This window comes from Cyprinodon tularosa, unplaced genomic scaffold (assembly GCF_016077235.1).
Source record: "Cyprinodon tularosa strain WSP-4 unplaced genomic scaffold, ASM1607723v1 ctg427, whole genome shotgun sequence".
NCBI lineage: Eukaryota > Metazoa > Chordata > Actinopteri > Cyprinodontiformes > Cyprinodontidae > Cyprinodon > Cyprinodon tularosa.
Window position 1 is genome coordinate 121,114 of NW_024039149.1, and position 24,715 is coordinate 145,828.

At 35.8% G+C, this 24,715-nt stretch overlaps 1 protein-coding gene across 1 annotated transcript in view; it reads left to right on the plus strand.

Annotated features, from left to right (window-relative positions):
* The window catches only part of adam19a (ADAM metallopeptidase domain 19a), a gene marked incomplete at its 5' end in the record, with an annotated part of 138,998 nt that overhangs the window by 94,958 nt on the left and 19,325 nt on the right, over positions 1-24,715 (plus strand). Inside the window, 4 exons of the mRNA XM_038299364.1 lie at positions 4,027-4,104; positions 11,396-11,504; positions 12,430-12,571; positions 24,276-24,375. Coding sequence (XP_038155292.1) covers positions 4,027-4,104; positions 11,396-11,504; positions 12,430-12,571; positions 24,276-24,375 — 429 coding nt within the window. The remainder of the gene's footprint in view (positions 1-4,026; positions 4,105-11,395; positions 11,505-12,429; positions 12,572-24,275; positions 24,376-24,715) is intronic.

The following is a 24,715-nucleotide window of genomic DNA, read 5'->3' on the forward strand; positions in this document are numbered from 1 at the left end:
GGCGCCCGAGACAGAAAGGTCCATAAAAGTCCACAAAAAACGTGTCAATATTTCTCCATACTGCTCGTCCAATGTAATCCAAGTGTCCTGAGTGGGTAGCGTCCAGAATTTACTCGAAACGAAGTCATTTAGAATGTTTTTAGAGCATAAACAGTAGTGTATAGGATTTCCTGAAGGCGCGCACATGCGCGCTCACGACGCTACGGAAGCCGGCAGACCAAACCAGCACATTCAGCTCGGTCCAAATACATTGGACGAGCAGTATGGAAGAATATTGACACGTTTTTTGTGGACTTTTATGGACCTTTCTGCCTCGGGCGCCATAGACCTCCATTATTTGAATGTCAGCAGACAGCAAGAAGCCTCCCAGATCTCCAGATGCATTTGAGATATCAAAAAAGTACTCCAGAGTGTTGTTCAGCATGGGGGTGAGTAGAAAATGAAGGCTAATCATGTTTTGGGTGTACTATTCCTTTAAGCATAAAAAAGAGCATGCATATTTTTTGCAAAGGACCAATGACACTGAAGAATATTGTCCCTACCAAAGCTGAAATCAAACCTACGCCCTTGCATTACATTACAGAAAAATATCCATTAATGGACAATTGTGGCACATCTAACAAAAGTCCAGACAAACATGAAGGCTGCATTTTTAAAAGCCATTCTGCCCACATTCATCAACAGACAGACTGACAAGCAAATTCGGCTAATTAACAAATTATTCAAATTTTTATTCCCCTACAGGTTCTGATGTTTGCTACGGGCCAAAGATAACGGACGCTTGTCAGCATTCTCTTAGCTATAAGCTGCCTGTTCTCTCTAATGAGTAAACAACAAGGGTTCTTTATCAGTCTACCTCATGCAGACCGAAATGTCACAAGTCCCTGTGGAGCTTAGCTCTTTGTCCAATTAACATTATTCTGCCATTTTTCATTCATAATGCAACATGCAAATTAGAGCTAAAGGTTTTAGCTAAATATAACCTAGTAGGGTCAAATTGTTTAATGTTAAAAACAACAAAATAACTGGTATCTGTTAAATTTAAATAAATTTATCATCTATTTCCCATGCGTTGTGCTTCATGTTTGTCCTTTTTTAACTTTCCTCTGCATCAGAATCCACCCCTTTTAAATTCCATTTCAGCCGGCGCTCCGAGGCCCGTCTGCTGCTGCATGAGTGATGTATAATGAATAGGCAGCACATAATACCATCAGCCGTCCACCGTGATGAATTCTGAGTCATCATATTGAGTTCAGCTTTTCTCTGAAATAAATGCTCACAAAGCCTCTGCCTGTAATCACCCAGTCACTCACACAGCTCTGCAAAATCTATTTTGTTGTTGAAAACAATACAAATGTATTAAAAATTTGCATATAAATATTAGCACTGCAGACAAAATAACCCTCTGATCTGAAGGTCTGTGAAAATGTTTGTTTTTCAAATATTATTTAAAAAGTCGGAGTGAAATAATATTTAAATGCCAGATAATTCTGGCTTAAACGTGTATATAAATGTTCTTTTTATCAGACCATATTGTCTATTTTTTTATTTATTTTTTTTAATCCTGTCTTAAAATCTGTGGGGTTTTTTCCGTTATCTTCTGCAGGCCAGTTAACTCTCCTCCTCTTGCATGTTTCCGCTGTCCATAGCGTTCCTAGACACTAGCTACGTTTACATGCGCAAAATTTCCCCGATCCGATCCAAACCTTGGTTGATCGGAAATTCAAAATCTCTGTTTACATGGACACTAAATGAAATGATCCGATCATGACGTGTGTATACATGTACCAAGCGTTGGATCAGATTAAATCTTTTAAGCATGCGCAGAACTTCCTGCCAAACTTGGCAGTTCTGTCTGCGTCTGGTTTTTGGGAGGCCTGACAAACGATGCGCTCGGAGCGAGCGGAAAGAAAAACGGAGAGAGGAGGAAAAAAGCGCTTGGCAGCGAAATGTCCGAGAGAAAATGTAGAGAATGAGCGATTGAACCGGCGTGGGAGAGCGAGTGAGCTGTGGAGAGAGAAAAGAGGAAGAGGAGGAGGATAAATTCCTGCAGCTTTAAATGAACTTGAGTGTATAAGTCGGCGTTCCTAGACTCCTCCCGCCATGTTGTTCACAACGAGAGCGAGAGCGACCGGTGGTTTCCTGTTGTTGACAAGGCGGAAAAACGTCACGCTGACGTTGCACACATGCGCAGTGAAGATTATTTTACTCTTAAGATCCGAATGGGTGTTTACATGGACGCCAATCGGAATGGCGATCGGAAAAAACCACCTCTCTCTTTCGGAATTAAATTTATTTCCGATCGGACCGAATCGGATTAGAATCTTCAGTCTGACATGTTTACATGAAACATTTTTGATCTGACCAGGCCTTCAATCCGATTATTTGTGTCCATGTAAACGTAGCTAGTGTCGTTTCTGTCATGATTTTACTAAAGTTCTGACCCAAATGCAGAAGACCAAACAGGGAGACCAGGGAAAAGGTTTAACATGTTTATTAGAAAATGGTGCGGAGAGTCCAGTGTTGCTCTGAACACTGCTCAACCGGAACTGAAAAGTGAGGGGAAGACACAGCGGTTAGTTCAGGCTCAGTGGGAAATTTGATTTGTGAACTTGAAGAGGAGGATTTGGTAGCTGACTCACGTTTCCAGAGAAGTTGTTGACGCTTTGACTCCCGTCTGTGTGCGGTAGTTCCAGTGTTTGTCTGATTCGGTGGAGGGTCCGCCCACCCAGAATGCGGCTGTTTGTAGGTGAAAGGAGAAAGCTGACTGCCACTCAGATTTCCTGCGGTACTTGAACGGGTCGTAGAGGAGATGAATCCCTTTCTCAGTGTGAAGCTCAAACAATCTCTTGTTGAAAGTGGATCCAAACCTCCTGTTTGGAACCTCAGCTCAGTTTGAAGCTTAGTTGATCCTTCCAGGGAGAGAAGGTCCGAAAAATCCAGTTTGCAGGATGACTTCCTGCCGGGAGGCAAAAGACAAAACAATGTTAAAAATCAAAAATGTCTGTGTCAAGCTCACTGCGACACACTGCTGTAAGAGTATAACCAGGAAGCAAGGTAGGAGGGCAAAATAGGTTTAGCGCCACCGCAACACGGGAGGAGAATTACGCCCAGGAGGAGCAAATGGATAAAATTGACCGGAGGAAAAAAAAAAAAACATGAATCGATTATTTTGCGGACGTGTCGATGCATCGGATCGTCGGCTGTTGGATCGATGCATCGATACAAAACCATTATTAGTTACACCCTTACAACCGACCAAAAACTCCCGCTGCACAGATCTGACAGTGTGCATCTTCCTCTCTGGTCAAGCTGCGCACGCCGACGCCCACGCCTCTTTTTATTAACTAATTTTTTCCTCGCCAAAAAAAACCCCCCCAGCATTTTAATACACAGCATCATTTTTAACCAGTGGAGATTTTAAATAATATCACCAAAGAAATAATAACTGTTCTACCAAACAGTTTGTTATCTCTACACTGGAATGTACTATGTATAAGAAAATAAAATACCATAGTGATTATGTTACACACTTATTTTAAGATTAAATGGCTTATTTAGATTTAATTTTTTGCAGTGTGGCACATAAATGAGAGAGAGGTGCAGCAGGATACCCTCTTTAATCAGAACATGGACGTTTCTGGTGTTTTTTCCTGCTAACTGTTTCACTCTCTCTGCCTTTCACTGTGATCAGAGGCAGCTTGAATAAAGCTGAAGGGAAAATACTGAAGCTGTATCACTTTTTTTTTGAGAAATAAAAGCATAAAAACCCATTTTTCTAATTGCGTTTCTCAGAACAGAATCTTTTCTGTCGTAAATTGATATAAAAACACCATTACAAGTTCTAAAAGCGTATCCGTGAAAGCAGTCGTTTAATTAAAGAGGCTGGTTTAATTTCCTGATCCCCTCAGGCGTACAAGTTGTTCCCCGAAGCCCCGGGGTGCAAACAGACGGCTGATCAAAGCCTGCTGGAGTGTCTGCCGTCAGCTTCGTAACTCTGGGATCTTTCTGCTTGTGTTCCTACAGGTGTGCAGAGACCGCAGATGCCAAAACGCCTCCTTTACCGAGCTGGAGTCCTGCCTTGCAAATTGCCACGGCAATGGGGTAACCGCACACTCTCAGACACGCAGAAATCCCCGATGCGTCATGAAACATGCTCAGTTTCCAGGCACATCCAGCTAATCTTGTTGTCTCGCTGTGTCCTTGGGCAAAAGGTAGAGCTCTGCAGAGCTTTTCACCAAGTCTGTTGTTAAAGTCAGGAAAATAGATGACTGGAACGCAGCGGTGATGAACTATTCATTAGAACAGTACAAGCAGGCTTGGGGCAGATAAGAAGGGAGCATGCATAGTTTATGAGTCTGTAAGCACGTTTTGGAGAGAAGGGGCTGAGGCCATCTTTTTCTTTACCATGAGATAAGGCTGATTTAATAAGGAATTTGACCTCCCAGCTTATAGAATGGAAAAAATCCAAATCTAGATAAGTCATTTTTCTTAAAATAAGTGCATTTGTTCTTGAATTGAGGAGGTAAAAGAGACATTTTGCCAATGGAACAAGACAATTTACACTTAAAATAATAAAACCCAATTGTATTGTCTTATTTCAAGTGTATATTATCTAATTATTTTATTTTAAGAGTAAAAATACTCATTCCATTGGCAAACTATCTCATTTACCTGCTCAAATTAAGGGTAAATACATTCAATTTAAAGAAATTTTACTTATTTCTAGATCGTTTTTCCAGTGTAGCCACCATTAAAAGTTCCCTGAGGGATCTTGAAAAATAAAATGCAAAAACGATCTAAAAAAAGAGTAAAACCTTCTTAGAATAAGTGTATATACTTTTTATTTGAGTGAATAAATAAGGTGATATGCCAACAGAATGAGTTGGTTTCACCTTAAAATAAGAGATTTAGATATTATGCTCTTGAAATGAGAGTCTGCAGATGTTTTTTCCTTTTTTCACTGGAAAACGATCTAGAAATAAGTAAAAATGTCCTAAATTAAATGTATTTCCCCTTAATTTGAGGAGGTAAAAGAGACATTTTGCCAAAGGAACAAGACAATTTACACTTAAAATAATAAAACACAATTGTATTGTCTTATTTCAAGTGTATGTTATCTAATTATCTTATTTTAAGAGTAAAATTGCTCATTCCGTTCTCATTTAACTGCTCAAATTAAGGGTAAATACACTTAATTTAAGGAATTTTTTATTAATTTTAAGACATGTTTTACTCATTTCTAGATCGTTTTTACAGTGTAGAATGGCGTATAGCCTCCATTTAAAGTTCCCTGAGGGATCTTGAAAAATAAAATGCAAAAATGATCTAAAAAAAGAGTAAAACCTTCTTAGAATAAGTGTATATACTCTTTATTTGAGTGAATAAATAAGGTGATATGCCAACGGAATGAGTTGGTTTCACCTTAAAATAAGAGATTTAGATATTATGCTCTTTAAATGAGAGTCTGCAGATGTTTTTTCCTTTTTTCACTGGAAAACGATCTAGAAATAAGTAAAAATGTCCTAAATTAAATGTATTTCCCCTTAATTTGAGGAGGTAAAAGAGACATTTTGCCAATGGAACAAGACAATTTACACTTAAAATAATATAACTCAATTAAATTGCCTTATTTCAAGTGCATATTATCTAATTATCTTATTTTAAGAGTAAAAATACTGATTCCGTTGGCAAACTATCTCATTTACCTACTCAAATTAAGGGTAAATACATTCAATTTAAAGAATTTTTACTTATTTCTAGATCGTTTTTCCAGTGTAGCCAACATTAAAAGTTCCCTGAGGGATCTTTAAAAATAAAATGCAAAAACGATCTAAATAAGAGTAAAACCTTCTTAGAATAAGTGTATATACTCTTTATTTGAGTGAATAAATAAGGTGATATTCCAATGGAATGAGTTGGTTTCACCTTAAAATAAGAGATTTAGATATTATGCTCTTTAAATGAGAGTCTGCAGATGTTTTTTCCTTTTTTCACTGGAAAACGATCTAGAAATCAGTAAAAATGTCCTAAATTAAATGTATTTCCCCTTAATTTGAGGAGGTAAAAGAGACATTTTGCCAATGGAACAAGACAATTTACACTTAAAAGAATAGAACTCAATTAAATTGTCTTATTTCAAGTGTATATTATCTAATTATCTTATTTTAAGAGTAAAAATACTGATTCCATTGGCAAACTATCTTATTTACCTGCTCAAATTAAGGGTAAATACATTCAATTTAAAGAATTTTTACTTATTTCTAGATCGTTTTTCCAGTGTAGCCAACATTAAAAGTTCCCTGAGGGATCTTGAAAAATAAAATGCAAAAACGATCTAAAAAAAGAGTAAAACCTTCTTAGAATAAGTGTATATACTCTTTATTTGAGTGAATAAATAAGGTGATATGCCAACGGAATGAGTTGGTTTCACCTTAAAATAAGAGATTTAGATATTATGCTCTTGAAATGAGAGTCTGCAGATGTTTTTTCCTTTTTTCACTGGAAAACGATCTAGAAATAAGTAAAAATGTCCTAAATTAAATGTATTTCCCCTTAATTTGAGGAGGTAAAAGAGACATTTTGCCAATGGAACAAGACAATTTACACTTAAAATAATATAACTCAATTAAATTGCCTTATTTCAAGTGCATATTATCTAATTATCTTATTTTAAGAGTAAAATCCTGATTCCGTTGGCAAACTATCTCATTTACCTACTCAAATTAAGGGTAAATACATTCAATTTAAAGAATTTTTACTTATTTCTAGATCGTTTTTCCAGTGTAGCCAACATTAAAAGTTCCCTGAGGGATCTTTAAAAATAAAATGCAAAAACGATCTAAAAAAGAGTAAAACCTTCTTAGAATAAGTGTATATACTCTTTATTTGAGTGAATAAATAAGGTGATATGCCAACAGAATGAGTTGGTTTCACCTTAAAATAAGAGATTTAGATATTATGCTCTTGAAATGAGAGTCTGCAGATGTTTTTTCCTTTTTTCACTGGAAAACGATCTAGAAATAAGTAAAAATGTCCTAAATTAAATGTATTTCCCCTTAATTTGAGTAGGTAAATAAGATAGTTTGCCAGTGGAAAGAGTATTTTTACTCTGATAAATAAGATAATTAGATAATATGCACTTGAAATTAAACAATGCTATTCTGTTTTCTTATTCTAAGTGTAAACTGCCTTGTTCCATTGGCAAGATGTCTCTTTTACTACCTTAATTCAAGAGCAAATGCACTTATTTTAAGAAAAAATTGACTCTAGATTTTGATTTTTTCCACATTTTTTAAATGTAAATGATCTAAACCCGTTTGCAAAGTTACAATGAAAAAACAATCTAGAAATAAGTAAAAATGTCTTAAATTAAATGTATTTCCCCTTAATTTGAGCAGGTAAATAAGATAGTTTGCCAACGGAATTAGTATTTTTACTCTTAAAATAAGATAATTAGATAACGTGCACTAGAAATAGGAAAATGCAATTGTGTTTTCTTATTTTAAGTGTAAATTGTCTTGTTCCATTCACAAAATGTCTCTTTTACCTACTAAATCCAAGAATAAATGCACTTCATTTAAGAAAAAATGACTTGTCTAGATTAAAATTGTTTATTGTTTATTATTCCAGTACACAACAAAAAAAATAAGACAACTAAAAAATAAGAAAAAAAAATTGTGTTTTAAGTGAATAATTGCTTATTTTGAGCAAAATAATCTGCCAGTGCTGCAAGCAAATGAGACTTGGTAAGATTTCTTAAAACAAGAACATAATATCCGAGTAGTAAGCATCCAAAAAAACTTAAATCAAGTAGAAAAATCTACTTCTTCTTTTACTTGTTAAAATTTTTTCTCTTATTTTAAGCAATGTATTCTCATTTATTAGTCATTATTGCTTAGAATTAAATGTCCTCTAACCAATTATTGCTCAAAACAAGCAAACAACAGGCTTAAAAACAAGGCAACTTGATACCAGTTCATTTAAAGGCTTAAAACTGTTTTTCTTAGCTAGAATTCATTTCATTATTTAGCTGTAGTGAATGTATGGGAAAAATACACAAAAACATCAAAACGTTTTTTTTAATTAATATTTTAGCAGAAATGTCACAGAATTAAGCGAAAGAATTAATTTTATTATCTAGGTAGGATTAAAAAAATGAATTTTCTTAAAACAAGTCAAATAATCTTAACAATATTCAGTCTTACTAAGAAAAAACATTGAAAAACAAGCATAATAAGACCAAAATACTTAATTCAAGTTCATTACACTTGTATAGATTTTCCTTTTTTGCAGTGTAGAAGTCTAAATCCTGCTGTTTAAAAAGGACTTTTGTAGAAGATAGAGGATCAATTTAAGAGTTTTAAGCAACCAAAAGTGTAAAAGTACCATTTAAAAAAAAAAGTATAAAAGTAAAGTAATGCAGGAAAACTGTTAAGGCCAGAAGCTTTACTGCACTACCCGATTAAAGGAACATTTTTCTACAATTCTGGATTAAAACTTCCTTAGACTTCATTTTTTATAAGTTTTATATCAAGTGGTAAAAGTGTCAAATTTAACTTTGCATCATCTGGAAAAACTATTTCTTTTGGTATGAGGTGAACAACAGGTTGGGGCAGCACCGAGTCCAACCCCAAAGAAATGAATTCTCTGGATGAAACTATTTTTCTAAATACCAACAGGCGAATAATCCCCCTTTACAGGGGAACAGAAGACCTCCCCTATTCAGCCAGGCCAACAATTCCCTCTAACGACCCCCCTTTCAGAGACATAGACAGGTATGGGGCATTGCAGGCTAACAAAGAAGCCAAACGACCCCAATTCCAAAGTCGACTCGACGCTATTTCTGATATTTTGAATTGAAACAGCTTCCTGGATGGGAAACAAAACGTCTTTAAACTTGGAAACTGTCAGGTCTAAGCACCTAAAACATCATACATACATACAGGGAAAGAAAGAAAGCACAGAGACAATTAATTTAGTTACTCGCGAGGAGAATAGGAAGGAGACTGCAGAGTTTACAAATCTCCAACCCACTCTGCAGTCTTCAGCTTTCTGCTCGCCATTTATTGAAGAAAAGGGGGTGTCCCTAATTACACCAGCTGAGGTTTAACTAAAGGGAAAGGGAAACACAATGATCTTACTTTAAACCTCAGCACATATTTTAAAACTGAATTGTTCCAAGAACACATGTTTAGAAGAAACATGTGATAGAGGCTGTTAATAGAGGCTGAGTTAATAAAAGATGAATCACACATTATACATCATAATAGTTCATTAGAACACAACCCATGAAACACAAACGGAGTATAAATAAAATATTTCTAACAGAAATAATGTCCAGTGGATTGTTTTTGAATGACTTTGACCTGAATGACTGAGAATCTTCACCAGCATCTAATAACAATCTAAGTAGAATGTGTAATAAGGACAGATTTCTGTGAAGGATTTGTTTCCAAAAAACCTACAGTAGAAACTGATATAAATGTTTTATTTTAGATCACATGCTTCCTTTGTGCCATCTAGATGAATCAGTTGAAGCCCTTTTTCCATGACCTACTTTGTGTTTTAAGCTTTTCTTCTGCTCGTTTCAACCCTCGCCAATTAAAGCTGAGATTTCATGATTTAAAAACATTAGAAAAACCTTGATTTTTCTCCTCCTCTGTTTCACTGTAGGGGAGATGAAGCTCTGACGCTAACCAAGTTAATAAACTAGGATTCTGAATAATGAGTAAAACTGAAAACCTCCGACCTTTTCTTTCCTCTTTGTTATTATATGATGCCTGTCCTCTTTTTGTCCCTGTCTAACAATACATGCATAATGGAAATGACTTAAGGCAAGGAATGGTCTAAATATAAATGTTCCCTCCTCCTAGCTCAGACCATGCTCTAGTCTTAGAGTGTATTTTGATTTAATATTAACTCTTGATCCTACGGCTTTTGGAGGCCAATTTATATGCATGTTAATTAAAAGGGGAACTAAGCTACACAAGAGCTTCTCCAGGTTTTCATCCTACATAGAAATTCATCAAAAAGCACAAAACATGTGAGAGAGAAACCTGTTAAAAGCTGTAAGCAGTTAAAAGGTTTTGACCCCTGCAAATCCTAAGGTTATTTACCTTAGACTTAGACTCAACTTTATCTATCCCAAAGAATAAATAAAGTTGAATCCTTCTGCACTGAAATTTAAATGTTGTATGTTTGTACTTACTGTTTCAGTGTTAAAATATATTCAGAACACATTTTTGACCTAAAAAAAAAAATAATTGTCATTATTTCTACACAGCTGAAATTTCATTTATTTTCTCTTCAAGCTAAAAATTCACATTACTATTTCAAAGTGATTACATTTTCAATATTTATTTTTCAGTGTTAAAAAAATCTGCATATAAAAAAATTCAACCTTTCAAAATTCAAACTCAATATTTTCAGCCTCCTGAGATTCAACCGGCTCTATTTCACCGTCTTAAATTCGGCGTCTAAATTCAGTGTAAAAAGGGAAGGGTTACTTCAGGTCACAGACATTAGCGATGGATTGTGGCGTCCAACACCCAGCCAATCCCGTTACGTTTTCTTAGTCACACGACGTGACGCTTTAGACGCCGAATTTAAGACGGTGAAATAGAGCCAGTTGAATCTCAGGAGGCTGAAAATATTGAGGTTGAATTTTTTTATATACAGATTTTTTTTAACACTGAAAAATTAAACTGAAAAATAAATATTGAAAATTTAATCACTTTGAAATAGTAATGTGAATTTTTAGCTTGAAGAGAAAATAAATTAAATTTCAACTGTGTAGAAATAATGACAATACATTTTTTTTAGGTCTAAAATGTGTTCTGAATATATTTTAACACTGAAACAGTTAAAACAAACATACATTTAAATTTCAGTGGCATTTTTAATTCAAATCCCAGCGACACGGATTTACTTCCATACTTCTGAGAAATTCTAGAGCTTTTATAGAGTGGCCTTGGCTGATCCTAGGCTGGCCCTTGGCTGGTCCCCTTTAATTATTTGTAAACATCAATATTTGTACTAAAATATTCTTTCTGTCATGATTTGTGGACATTAAGATCTAAAGAGAAGCGCCATCTCCTGGTCAGACCCTGTAATTCAGTGAAAAAGTCATAGTAAAAAAATATGGCTGCCCAGGAGAAGGCCAGTGGCTGGAAGTCGGAGGGGATAATTGTTGGAAGTGTTGCTGCCATTCGGCTGGCGTTTGACTGGAAATGACCATTTTGAATGGCTGCTACTGTTCCCCTATAGCTAAAACTGGCTCATGATCTGATCATTACCAAATTTAAATGAATTGTTCATCAGCAGCGTTCATTTCCAGAGACTCGCATGATAAAGTGTGAATCGTTGAGCCCTGCCTTGTGTCCGTCCTCTGCAGGTGTGTAACAGCAACGGGAACTGTCACTGTAACAAAGGCTGGGCGCCGCCGTTCTGCGAGAAGCCTGGACTGGGCGGCAGCGTGGACAGCGGACCGGTGCAGAGCTACAGTGAGTCAATACGCTTTATTCTGATGTTGCTTTTATTTATTGGGATTGCAGTAATATAATTAATATAAAATGTTTAAACCAGAAATATGCAAAAAGGACAAGTTAGTTTTTTTTTTTTTATCTCTAAACTCCTAGCTCTTCATGCTTTTGTTTTGTTTATGCCACGTTGCGACCAAATGTGTTTTAAACATCAAACATATCTAGTTGACATTCAAAGTCAAAATGCGAGTTTTGAAGCTTCCCATGTGCTACACGCCTCCTTAGCGGAAAATCAGAACCTTTGCTGTCGGACGCTGATTGTCAACCAATCGAAGATGATTTGCTTTGTGAAAAAGCATTTTCTGATGGGACAGAGGGACCAGGAGGAGCCAGGGACACACCGCACGGAGATTCTCTACCTTTATTAAGAAAAGAAAACCCATCCGCCATCTTGATTTCATCCAGTTCTCCAAGCTGTCCGAGGAAAAGAACAGGGAAGCAGGCATCTGGCTTTATGTGCATAAGAACCTAAAGCCTCTTTCCCGCTGAAAATAGCGGGTTAACGCAGGTTTTTCAAACATGGGTTGAATTGCTAACAATCGGTAATTTGGTAATGCATCTTTTCAAGGTGCATTGTGGGAAATTTCAAGTCCAGTACTTTGTCATCCTCTAGACGTTTTTGACCCTCGCTTAAAATGCCATAACCGCTATATAGTGGTCAGCCCTGGTTTCCGTTTGTCACGCGTTTATTCATCATATCAAAGTTTACCCATGTTGAACTTTGACCTCGCTTCACACAGAGCAAGCTGTTTAATATGTTGGGTTTCACAGCACATCGGAGCGGCCTGTCTGAAATGGACCCTGTTACTCTCAGAGATGTTTCTTTTCGTTTCTGTTTGATACGGTTGTTTTAAAGCCGTGTTTGTGTCTCTGTTTGTTTCCACAGGTCAAGTGGGTTTGGTGGTGGGTCTGCTCTTTGGCTTCCTCGTGGTCCTCCCTGCTGTCTTGCTGCTCTTCTATTGCTACAAAGTCAAATCATCATACTACCACAAGTGGATTTCACAGAGAGCCAAGAATAAGAACAACAAGTACTGTCCCCCTGTTACCCCTCTGCTTTTATTAAATTAAAGCCATAGTGTCTTATTATTCAGTCTAACAGCAAATAAAAGGTGTTGATGGCGCCGGAGCCGATACATGTAACGATGAGGCGGCGAATTGTTCCCTTTCGATGAACTCTTTATGTCTAGAGGCGGAGAAGCAGACGGAAACCAGCCAGCTCATTACTGCCTACTGATAAACTGATGCTTCTCGTCTAAAATGATCAGAGAAAGTAACCAATCGGAGAAACCAGCCCTGACTTTAAAATACCAGCAGCGGCGCCGACCGTCATGTTCGCTGTGAATGATGGAGGAACAGACTTGGTTCCTTGTCCAGAATAAGTCCAGCTGATTTAAACTTTGTCTTTCTGTAGATAAGAGTTTGATCAACTAGTTTAGAGCGTTTATCCTAAAAATAACCTTACAGACTGTTGACCCCTTAAAATATATAGACTGTATTTATTTCTTAAAGATAAACTGAAGTAATTGTATTTATTTTTAAACATTTTTTTATTATTATTTGTTCTTTTTATACTCTATAATATATTTACTTGTTTTTTTTTTATACACTTTAATTCATTATCTTTATTTCAATGGCACTGAGGAGGATTGGGGCAACTGGAAAAAAAGTTTAAAATTTTTTTATTTTGTTTAATATTTTTCTATGGGGAAAAAAGTCAGAATTTATGCCTTTATTCTTAGAATTTTTACTTTAATCTCAGATTTTTTTTTCCTTTTTTTCTCATATTAAAATAAATTCATTAAAAAAAAAATCTGCCAACTTTTTTTTTTAGTGGGCCTAATCCTAACAAAGAGAAAAAAGTCAGAATTCTGAGATTAAATTCAGAATTCTGAGAAAAGGTCAGAATTCTTAACCTGACTCCGCCAGATGGATTTGCTCTGCATATCCATCTGGAAACCTTCCGTTGAAGTAATTTTGGGAAGGGGCGAAAATACTGGTTAGCTGATTGGCCTATGTTGGTGATAGACGGGCCAAATAAACCAATCAGATCAACGAAGCATATGACGTACTAACAGAGCGACGACGAAAACACAACCACAAGCCAGGCTACTCTTGCCGAAACCAGTCGGGAGAAGAGCAAAAACATCTTTTCCTCCGAGAAAAGCCTCCAGAGCAGTGTTTTGCTCTTCTTTCAGTGAAGAAATACTCTGTAATTCCAATAAAACTTGCTCGATAGCCACGCTAACGCTAGTTTCATCGGCTGAAGCCGCCATGTTCTTTAGACTGAACTGTCGCGCTTCTCGTTGCGTCAAACCTCAACCCGCCTCAAAGCCAACGCTGATTGGACGTTCGTTTGGTGAACGTCTCCAAATTTTATTTAACAGAAACTAGCCATACTGATCTGCGAGTGAAACCTTGAAAGCGCGCGAGAACAGGATGGTCTCACGAGGCTACAGAATTGTGCCTTTATTCTTAGAATTTTGACTTTTTTCCTCAGAATTCTTAATTTTTTCTCATATTAAAGTAAATTCAATTAAAAAAAAATCTGCTTACTTTTTTTTAGTGGGCCTGTTCCTAAAAAAGAGAAAAAGTCAGAATTTTGAGAAAAAGTCAGAATTCTTAGTCTGATAAACCAGACTAAATGGTAGATTAAATGTGTAATCTAGTCTGGCCCCGATGAATGAGACATCAGAAGATTGTTGATGAGAACAACCCGTTGTTTTCGAAACTACGTCTATGCCTATTGGCCAACGCTCTGACCAATGAGCGCAACTGACTGTGACGCAGGAAGCGTGACAGAAAGCTGGTGGGGGAGCGTAAATAAACAACCTGTCGGTAAAACGGCAAATACGTCCTTTTAAAGATGAATGAGCGTAGAGCCTCTTCCTGCTCACGTTTCAATGAAAACCCCAAAGTCTAATCCTTCCAGAACTGATTCCAAAGCTGATTCAAAGGAGAACTGTTCAATAGTTGTTGCCATCTTCCTTGTTGTGCTTCTCCAGCGTCGCGCAGCTTTGTCGTCACGCCCTCAAAATCCCACCCACTCTGCATCCAGAAATTCAAAACACATCTCTGCATTGTGATTGGCCCGCCAGTTCTAGGGCCTGAGGCATTGATCGAGGCTAGACGAAACTCGCAGGCAAACATGATTTTGGCCGCTGGCAGGTGGAGCTAGTTTACTAAGCGACAGAATTATGTTATTAAAGTCAGAATTCTGGGATTAAATTCAGAATTCCTAGAAAGAAGTCAGAACTCAAGTATTTCTTTATACATTGTGGCCTTCCATATATGACCATCTTGCATCGCCCATGTTCATGAATTTAAAAAAAATACACAAAAATCACCACCCTTCTAAAGAAATAAATTTTTCATAACATTACGAAAATAAAGAAGTAAAATTACAAGAATAAATAAGTAACATTACGAGAATAAAGTCGTAACATTATGAAAATAAAGTATTAAAATCACGAGAATAAATTAACATTACGAGACTAAAGTAGTAACATTACGAAAATAAAGAAATAAAATTACGAGAATAAATTAACATTACGAGAATAAAGTCGTAACATTACGAAAATAAAGAAGTTAAATCACGAGAATAAATTAACATTACGAGAATAAAGTCGTAACATTACGAAAATAAAGAAGTAAAATCACGAGAATAAATTAACATTACGAGAATAAAGTCGTAACATTACGAAAATAAAGTAAAATCACGAGAATAAATTAACATTACGAGAATAAAGTCGTAACATTACGAAAATAAATAAGTAAAATCACGAGAATAAATTAACATTACGAGAATAAAGTCGTAACATTACGAAAATAAAGAAGTAAAATCAAGAGAATAAATTAACATTACGAGAATAAAGTCGTAAAATTACGAAAATAAAGAAGTAAAATCACGAGAATAAATTAACATTACGAGAATAAAGTCGTAACATTACGAAAATAAAGAAGTAAAATCACGAGAATAAATTAACATTACGAGAATAAAGTCGTAACATTACGAAAATAAAGTAAAATCACGAGAATAAATTAACATTACGAGAATAAAGTCGTAACATTACGAAAATAAATAAGTAAAATCACGAGAATAAATTAACATTACGAGAATAAAGTCGTAACATTACGAAAATAAAGAAGTAAAATCAAGAGAATAAATTAACATTACGAGAATAAAGTCCTAAAATTACGAAAATAAAGAAGTAAAATCACGAGAATAAATTAACATTACGAGAATAAAGTCGTAACATTACGAAAATAAATAAGTAAAATCACGAGAATAGATTAACATTACGAGAATAAAGTCGTAACATTACGAAAATAATGAAGTAAAATTATGAGAATAAATTAACATTACGAGAATAAAGTTGTAACATTACCAAAATAAAGAAGTAAAATCACGAGGAGAAAATTAACATTACGAGAATAAAGTCGTAACATTACGAAAATAAAGAACTAAAATCATGAGAATAAATTTACATTACGAGAATAAAGTCGTAACATTACGAAAATAAAGAACTAAAATCACGAGAATAAATTAACATTACGAGAATAAAGTCGTAACATTACGAAAATAAATAAGTAAAATCACGAGAATAGATTAACATTACGAGAATAAAGTCGTAACATTACGAAAATAAAGAACTAAAATCATGAGAATAAATTAACATTACGAGAATAAAGTCGTAACATTACGAAAATAAAGAACTAAAATCACGAGAATAGATTAACATTACGAGAATAAAGTCGTAACATTACGAAAATAATGAAGTAAAATTATGAGAATAAATTAACATTACGAGAATAAAGTTGTAACATTACCAAAATAAAGAAGTAAAATCACGAGAATAAATTAACATTACAAGAATAAAGTCGTAACATTACGAAAATAAATAAGTAAAATCACGAGAATAAATTAACATTACGAGAATAAAGTCGTAACATTACGAAAATAAAGTAAAATCACGAGAATAAATTAACATTACGAGAATAAAGTCGTAACATTACGAAAATAAATAAGTAAAATCACGAGAATAAATTAACACTACGAGAATAAAGTCGTAACATTACGAAAATAAAGAAGTAAAATCAAGAGAATAAATTAACATTACGAGAATAAAGTCGTAAAATTACGAAAATAAAGAAGTAAAATCACGAGAATAAATTAACATTACGAGAATAAAGTCGTAACATTACGAAAATAAATAAGTAAAATCACGAGAATAGATTAACATTACGAGAATAAAGTCGTAACATTACGAAAATAATGAAGTAAAATTATGAGAATAAATTAACATTACGAGAATAAAGTTGTAACATTACCAAAATAAAGAAGTAAAATCACGAGGAGAAAATTAACATTACGAGAATAAAGTCGTAACATTACGAAAATAAAGAACTTAAATCATGAGAATAAATTTACATTACGAGAATAAAGTCGTAACATTACGAAAATAAAGAACTAAAATCACGAGAATAAATTAACATTACGAGAATAAAGTCGTAACATTACGAAAATAAATAAGTAAAATCACGAGAATAGATCAACATTACGAGAATAAAGTCGTAACATTACGAAAATAATGAAGTAAAATTATGAGAATAAATTAACATTACGAGAATAAAGGTGTAACATTACCAAAATAAAGAAGTAAAATCACGAGGAGAAAATTAACATTACGAGAATAAAGTCGTAACATTACGAAAATAAAGAAGTTAAATCACGAGAATAAATTAACATTACCAGAATAAAGTCGTAACATTACGAAAATAAAGAAGTAAAATCACGAGAATAAATTAACATTACGAGAATAAAGTCGTAACATTACGAAAATAAAGAAGTAAAATCACGAGAATAAATTAACATTACGAGAATAAAGTCGTAACATTACGAAAATAAAGAAGTAAAATCACGAGAATAAATTAACATTACGAGAATAAAGTCGTAACATTACGAAAATAAAGTAAAATCACGAGAATAAATAAGTAACATTACGAGAATAAAGTCGTAACATTACGAAAATAAATAAGTAAAATCACGAGAATAAATTAACATTACGAGAATAAAGTCGTAACATTACGAAAATAAAGAAGTAAAATCAAGAGAATAAATTAACATTACGAGAATAAAGTCGTAAAATTACGAAAATAAAGAAGTAAAATCACGAGAATAAATTAACATTACGAGAATAAAGTCGTAACATTACGAAAATAAATAAGTAAAATCACGAGAATAGATTAACATTACGAGAATAAAGTCGTAACATTACGAAAATAATGAAGTAAAATTATGAGAATAAATTAACATTACGAGAATAAAGTCGTAACATTACGAAAATAATGAAGTAAAATTATGAGAATAAATTAACATTACGAGAATAAAGTTGTAACATTACCAAAATAAAGAAGTAAAATCACGAGAATAAATTAACATTACAAGAATAAAGTCGTAACATTACGAAAATAAATAAGTAAAATCACGAGAATAAATTAACATTACGAGAATAAAGTCGTAACATTACGAAAATAAAGTAAAATCACGAGAATAAATTAACATTACGAGAATAAAGTCGTAACATTACGAAAATAAATAAGTAAAATCACGAGAATAAATTAACACTACGAGAATAAAGTCGTAACATTACGAAAATAAAGAAGTAAAATCAAGAGAATAAATTAACATTACGAGAATAAAGGTGTAACATTACCAAAATAAAGAAGTAAAATCACGAGGAGAAAATTAACATTACGAGAATAAAGTCGTAACATTACGAAAATAAAGAAGTTAAATCACGAGAATAAATTAACATTACCAGAATAAAGTCGTAACATTACGAAAATAAAGAAGTAAAATCACGAGAATAAATTAACATTACGAGAATAAAGTCGTAACATTACGAAAATAAAGAAGTAAAATCACGAGAATAAATTAACATTACGAGAATAAAGTCGTAACATTACGAAAATAAAGAAGTAAAATCACGAGAATAAATTAACATTACGAGAATAAAGTCGTAACATTACGAAAATAAAGTAAAATCACGAGAATAAATTAACATTACGAGAATAAAGTCGTAACATTACGAAAATAAATAAGTAAAATCACGAGAATAAATTAACATTACGAGAATAAAGTCGTAACATTACGAAAATAAAGAAGTAAAATCAAGAGAATAAATTAACATTACGAGAATAAAGTCGTAAAATTACGAAAATAAAGAAGTAAAATCACGAGAATAGATTAACATTACGAGAATAAAGTCGTAACATTACGAAAATAATGAAGTAAAATTATGAGAATAAATTAACATTACGAGAATAAAGTTGTAACATTACCAAAATAAAGAAGTAAAATCACGAGGAGAAAATTAACATTACGAGAATAAAGTCGTAACATTACGAAAATAAAGAACTAAAATCATGAGAATAAATTTACATTACGAGAATAAAGTCGTAACATTACGAAAATAAAGAACTAAAATCACGAGAATAAATTAACATTACGAGGATAAAGTCGTAACATTACGAAAATAAATAAGTAAAATCACGAGAATAGATTAACATTACGAGAATAAATTCGTAACATTACGAAAATAATGAAGCAAAATTATGAGAATAAATTAACATTACGAGAATAAAGGTGTAACATTACCAAAATAAAGAAGTAAAATCACGAGGAGAAAATTAACATTACGAGAATAAAGTCGTAACATTACGAAAATAAAGAACTAAAATCATGAGAATAAATTAACATTACGAGAATAAAGTCGTAACATTACGAAAATAAAGAACTAAAATCACGAGAATAAATTAACATTACGAGAATAAAGTCGTAACATTACGAAAATAAATAAGTAAAATCACGAGAATAGATTAACATTACGAGAATAAAGTCGTAACATTACGAAAATAATGAAGTAAAATTATGAGAATAAATTAACATTACGAGAATAAAGGTGTAACATTACCAAAATAAAGAAGTAAAATCACGAGGAGAAAATTAACATTACGAGAATAAAGTCGTAACATTACGAAAATAAAGAACTAAAATCATGAGAATAAATTAACATTACGAGAATAAAGTCGTAACATTACGAAAATAAAGAACTAAAATCACGAGAATAAATTAACATTACGAGAATAAAGTCGTAACATTACGAAAATAAATAAGTAAAATCACGAGAATAGATTAACATTACGAGAATAAAGTCGTAACATTACCAAAATAAAGAAGTAAAATCACGAGAATAAATTAACATTACAAGAATAAAGTCGTAACATTACGAAAATAAAGAAGTAAAATCACGAGAATAAATTAACATTACGAGAAATAGAGTCATAACATTACAAAAATGAAGTAAAATTATGAGAATAAATTAACATTACGAGAATAAAGTCGTACCATTACGAAAATAAAGAAGTAAAATTACAAAAGTGTATAACCAACACTCACATGTGTCTTTCAACGAAGAAGAAATATTTGTGACAGACCTTGAAATGTCAAACATTATAATCCGACTTAACATCCAGGCTGAAAACGTTTAGAAATCTCCACTTTGGTCGAAGTTTGAACGAATATTGGTTGTAAGGGATGTAAAACAGCAGCTCTGTGTGGCTGAAGGCGTCAAGTAAATATTGAAAAATATACTCGTCAGTTTTGTCGCATTTAAGCTCATTTTCATTATGGCCTGTTGGTGTTTAAAAATAATTAGTTTCATCCATACAATTCATTTCTTTTTGGTCGGACTCGGCGCTGCCCGTACTTGTTGTTCCTCACAAACCAAAATAAATAGTTTTTCAAGATGCTGCAAAGTTAAATTTGACAATGTTACCATAAAGGCTGGAGATCCTTTGCATTAGCCGGAGCTAGTTTGCAGCTTTTCTTTACTTGCAGTTTTTTTCCTACGTGCAGCATTCTTTTCTTTGTTTATATATGTGTTCTTAATCCCCAAATCAGTGGATTTTGTTTAGCTTTAGACTCTCATCTCCCCAGCTTTGTTTAATTTGCTTCCTACACAGAAACAACAACTAAAGGAAAATAGAACTAAAGTTAACAGAGCTGCTCACATTTGTGTTTTTCCGCTGTTTGCAGCAGCCCAGCGGCAGCGTTTAGTGCTGCTGTTCATCTCCGACAGAACAAAAACAAAATCCATTTCCCCATAAAGCCTTGAGCTTTTTATGAGTCCTGCCACATTTATCATCACCCACAGAGTCGTGGAAGCAGTGGCTGAACATGTGCCTCCCAGGATAATCCGGCCTCTGACAGTGATTTATAGAACATGAATCTGTCTGGAGACGATGCAACGGAGATGGGAAGGTGCTGACAATCCAAATAAAGACACAGAGGAGATAAGCTGAACATGATGCCGAGGCGACGGACCTCAGCCATTTTGTACCAAACTGTGGCGAATAGTGAGGACCTGCTATATCGGCTGGTTTAATGTTTCATCTCTCAGAGCAGCAGGTGCAGCTGAAACCCTCCAATTTACAGTTTGGCTCCATTAGCAATTATTTTTAATTTGTTTTCCGTTCAGCCAGTGGCTTCTGTGGTTTATAGGATTATTAAAGACGTTCTGGCTTAAACATATATATAAATGTACTCTTTATTAGATTTATCATATTGTTCCAAAAGTCTGAACATTTCTATTTTAAAATCTGTGTGTTGTTTTTTTTTTTCCATCATCTTATGCAGGCCGGTTAGTTAAAAATCAGCCTGAACACCTAAATTCGGCCAATCATATATCAACGGTCATCTGTCAATCACATTTTTTCGGTCATAGCATCTTGATTCATGTGTCGCAGCTAATATACGCAACGGTTGAAACCAGAATCCTTTCCTTTCCCATTGAGTTGCGTCCCAGTGTTCACGGGGATGGACGTCTGTGTCTTCGGCAGGCGTAGAGCTAACAGAACTGGCAGCGTTGCGAGGCAAGGGCTCAAACATGTACGGCTGGAAGCCTTCTACACCAAACCAAGCTTCTGCCGCCCTGGCGTCCTCTTCCACAACATCTTCATCCCCGCTTTCCTCCTCTAAATAAAAAATGGATGACGGAGGAGACTCATCCACGACCTCCGACACTAAACTCTCCTCCTATTGCATGTTTCCGCTGTCCATAGCGTTCCTTGACAGCGTCGTTTCTAAGTCACCAATTTAGTGCTACTTGGTCCCAATGGAATTTCCCATTGGGAACCTGCTAGCACTAAGTTGCTAACTGGTTAGCAAGATGCTTCCCACAAACCGACCGCAACCAAACTTGCTTGCAAACCTTCCACCACAACAATAATGCCCCTTTGATAATCAACCAATCACATTCACTTTATTCACTCGTGTAAAGTCGGGCACCACTCGGGAGAATTCGGAAATGCAACGGAACAGCCGCTTCCCTACGACTTTAAAGGAAAAGTCAGGTCAGCAAGGAATAATCAACATAGTAACCCCTCCCTCCTGCCATCTTCCAGCAGTGACGTCACGGTGCGGTAAGCCTAGCGCCATTCTCCCCGCTTTACAAGCTAAATCAATGGGAACTACTAGACACATCTGCAATCAACAACAATTATTGAAGATTTCCAGAGGACTTCACCATTGAAATTCACCAGAGCTATAGTGAAACTGACAATGCCCACGTGCATGGCAGCTGGATGCTGGAATACATCGGGTAAAAGGGAAAAAAAAGAGTTATTCCACCTTTCTGATTCCTGATCCTCCACGGACGGGTTGGTCGTTGGATCGCCAACTTGAAGAGGGAGGATTTGTCATCGAACTTCTGGCCAGAGAAAAAACCCGTAATATGTAGCCAACATTTGGAAGAAGAATGTTTTCAAGATGACTTGGATAATAGCGCGTTGTGACAAACACCAGATACAGCACTGGGACTTGAACAGAAGCGTGATGACTGATGACATCGCCACACGCTCAGCTCGTCTGAAGCTTAATTTCACCTCCTGTTATTAATAGTCTCAGCATAATAATAAATTGTAACTTTTTCAATTAGTGGGGGAATAATAATGAACACAGTCAGATAAACACAAATCAAATGAGCATTTTGCCAAATAAAGAAAAAAAAATTGCCATTAGAGCCAGTGGCCCTTCACACGCAGCTATACAGAGAGAGGGCTGCTGCAGACGGGCAACGTTAGCCCTGGCCGCTGCAGACGGGCTGACATTAGCCCTAGCTGCTACAGACATGCTAACGTTAGCCCTGGCTGCTGCAGACGGGCTAACGTTAGCCCTGGCTGCTGCAGACAGGCTAACGTTAGCCCTGGCTGCTGCAGACGGGCTAACGTTAGCCCTGGCTGCTGCAGACGTGCTAACGTTAGCCCTGGCCGCTGCAGACGTGCTAACGTTAGCCCTGGCCGCTGCACACGGGCTAACGTTAGCCCTGGCCGCTGCAGAAGGGCTAACGTTAGCCCTGGCTGCTGCAGACGGGCTACCGTTAACCCTGGCTGCTGCAGATGGGCTAACGTTAGCCCTGGCTGCTGCAGACGTGCTAACGTTAGCCCTGGCCGCTGCAGACGTGCTAACGTTAGCCCTGGCCGCTGCAGACGGGCTAACGTTAGCCCTGGCCGCTGCAGAAGGGCTAACGTTAGCCCTGGCCGCTGCTGCAGACGGGCTAACGTTAGCCCTGGCCGCTGCAGAAGGGCTAACGTTAGCCCTGGCCGCTGCAGAAGGGCTAACGTTAGCCCTGGCCGCTGCTGCAGACGGGCTAACGTTAGCCCTGGCCGCTGCAGAAGGGCTAACGTTAGCCCTGGCCGCTGCTCGAGACGGGCTAACGTTAGCCCTGGCTGCCGTTACCCTTGGAGCTCCGCTGGTTGCCGCGGTCCTCTCAACTTCAGAAAAAAAATTTATTACGCATTAAACCAATAAATGGGCCATATAGTGACGCTTAAAAGTACAATGTTCTCGCCTCAAATGATCTTAAAACGTACTTTTATTGAACAACGGCAACAGAAAAGAGAAAGTTTATCTTAATGCTCTGAGCTCTGTGAGCGCTAACCTGGTAGCTGCTGCCGCCCCAGTGCATGCTGGGACAGCTGTCAATCTCAAGAACGGACAAGTCTGCTCTGATGCATGCTGGGTAAAGAGGGAGGGGTAAGAACAACATCCGGGGACTTTGTCCGTTCTCCGTCTGCTGTTCTGGTGAATTGGAACAGTACTAGAGCTGAGGCTGATGACGTTTCACGAGGACACGAGGACTCACAAGTACATATATTGAGAAACGGCCAATGTTTTGTACTCAGCTGACTGTAAAACAAAAAACTGCAGCTGGAAGAATCAATGTATGTAAATTAGATGATGACATCATCTAGCATTTTTTAGGACAGCCAATAGCAGCTTTTCTTGCTGAGGGGTTTATAACTCTGAGTTGAAGCACCACATAAACTCTCGACTCCCCTTTATGCACGTTCACCATAGATTTTGTGCCTAAATTGGGTTCATCCTCCCTCGCCGGGGTCGGAGTCTACATCTTTCACTTCTCTAACCTGAATATCTCTTACATATTATGTTTGTTTATTTTGGTTTGTTTTAGAATCACTTTGGAGATGATAGGCAGAAAATACAAAGGAGCTGTTGAATACTCACCAAGCCAAAAATATTAACAGTTATGAATGAAATACTGATCAGCTAAATCACTTTCTTCAAAGCGTAACAAATCAGTCAGTGATCCCTCTGCTTTGTTAAATCTAATCTAAAGTAAAGGACGTATCTGTCCTTTTTCTTTGTTTCAGGAATGAGGCTTCGGTGGAGAAGGAGAAAAATGGCCACCTGAATCCTGCCTTCCACCTGAAAGTGGTCAGTCCAATCAACAAGGCCGGTGGCCACAAGGGGGTAAGTCTTTCTGTGAAAAAAAAAAAACTGGAGGAAAGGGAATGAGAGGAGAGGTTGAGTCCTTGTTTCCTCGTTCTGCTTGGATGAAAATAAACGGTCCGTGAAGTTGACCTTCATTTTAAAAAGCTTCATTGTTCAGCGGCTTGTTTTATGTGACCACTTAGAGAACACCTCCTCCCACATCCTCAACACTTCTCTCCATTATTTCATCAGGCTTTTACTCCGCAGTCTACTCGATTCTTTTATTAGAAGGGTCACCGGCAAGGACTGGCAGATGATTGGCCAGAAAATTATAGCTGGAGGACAAAAAACACAAATAAGGAAACTACATGACAATATT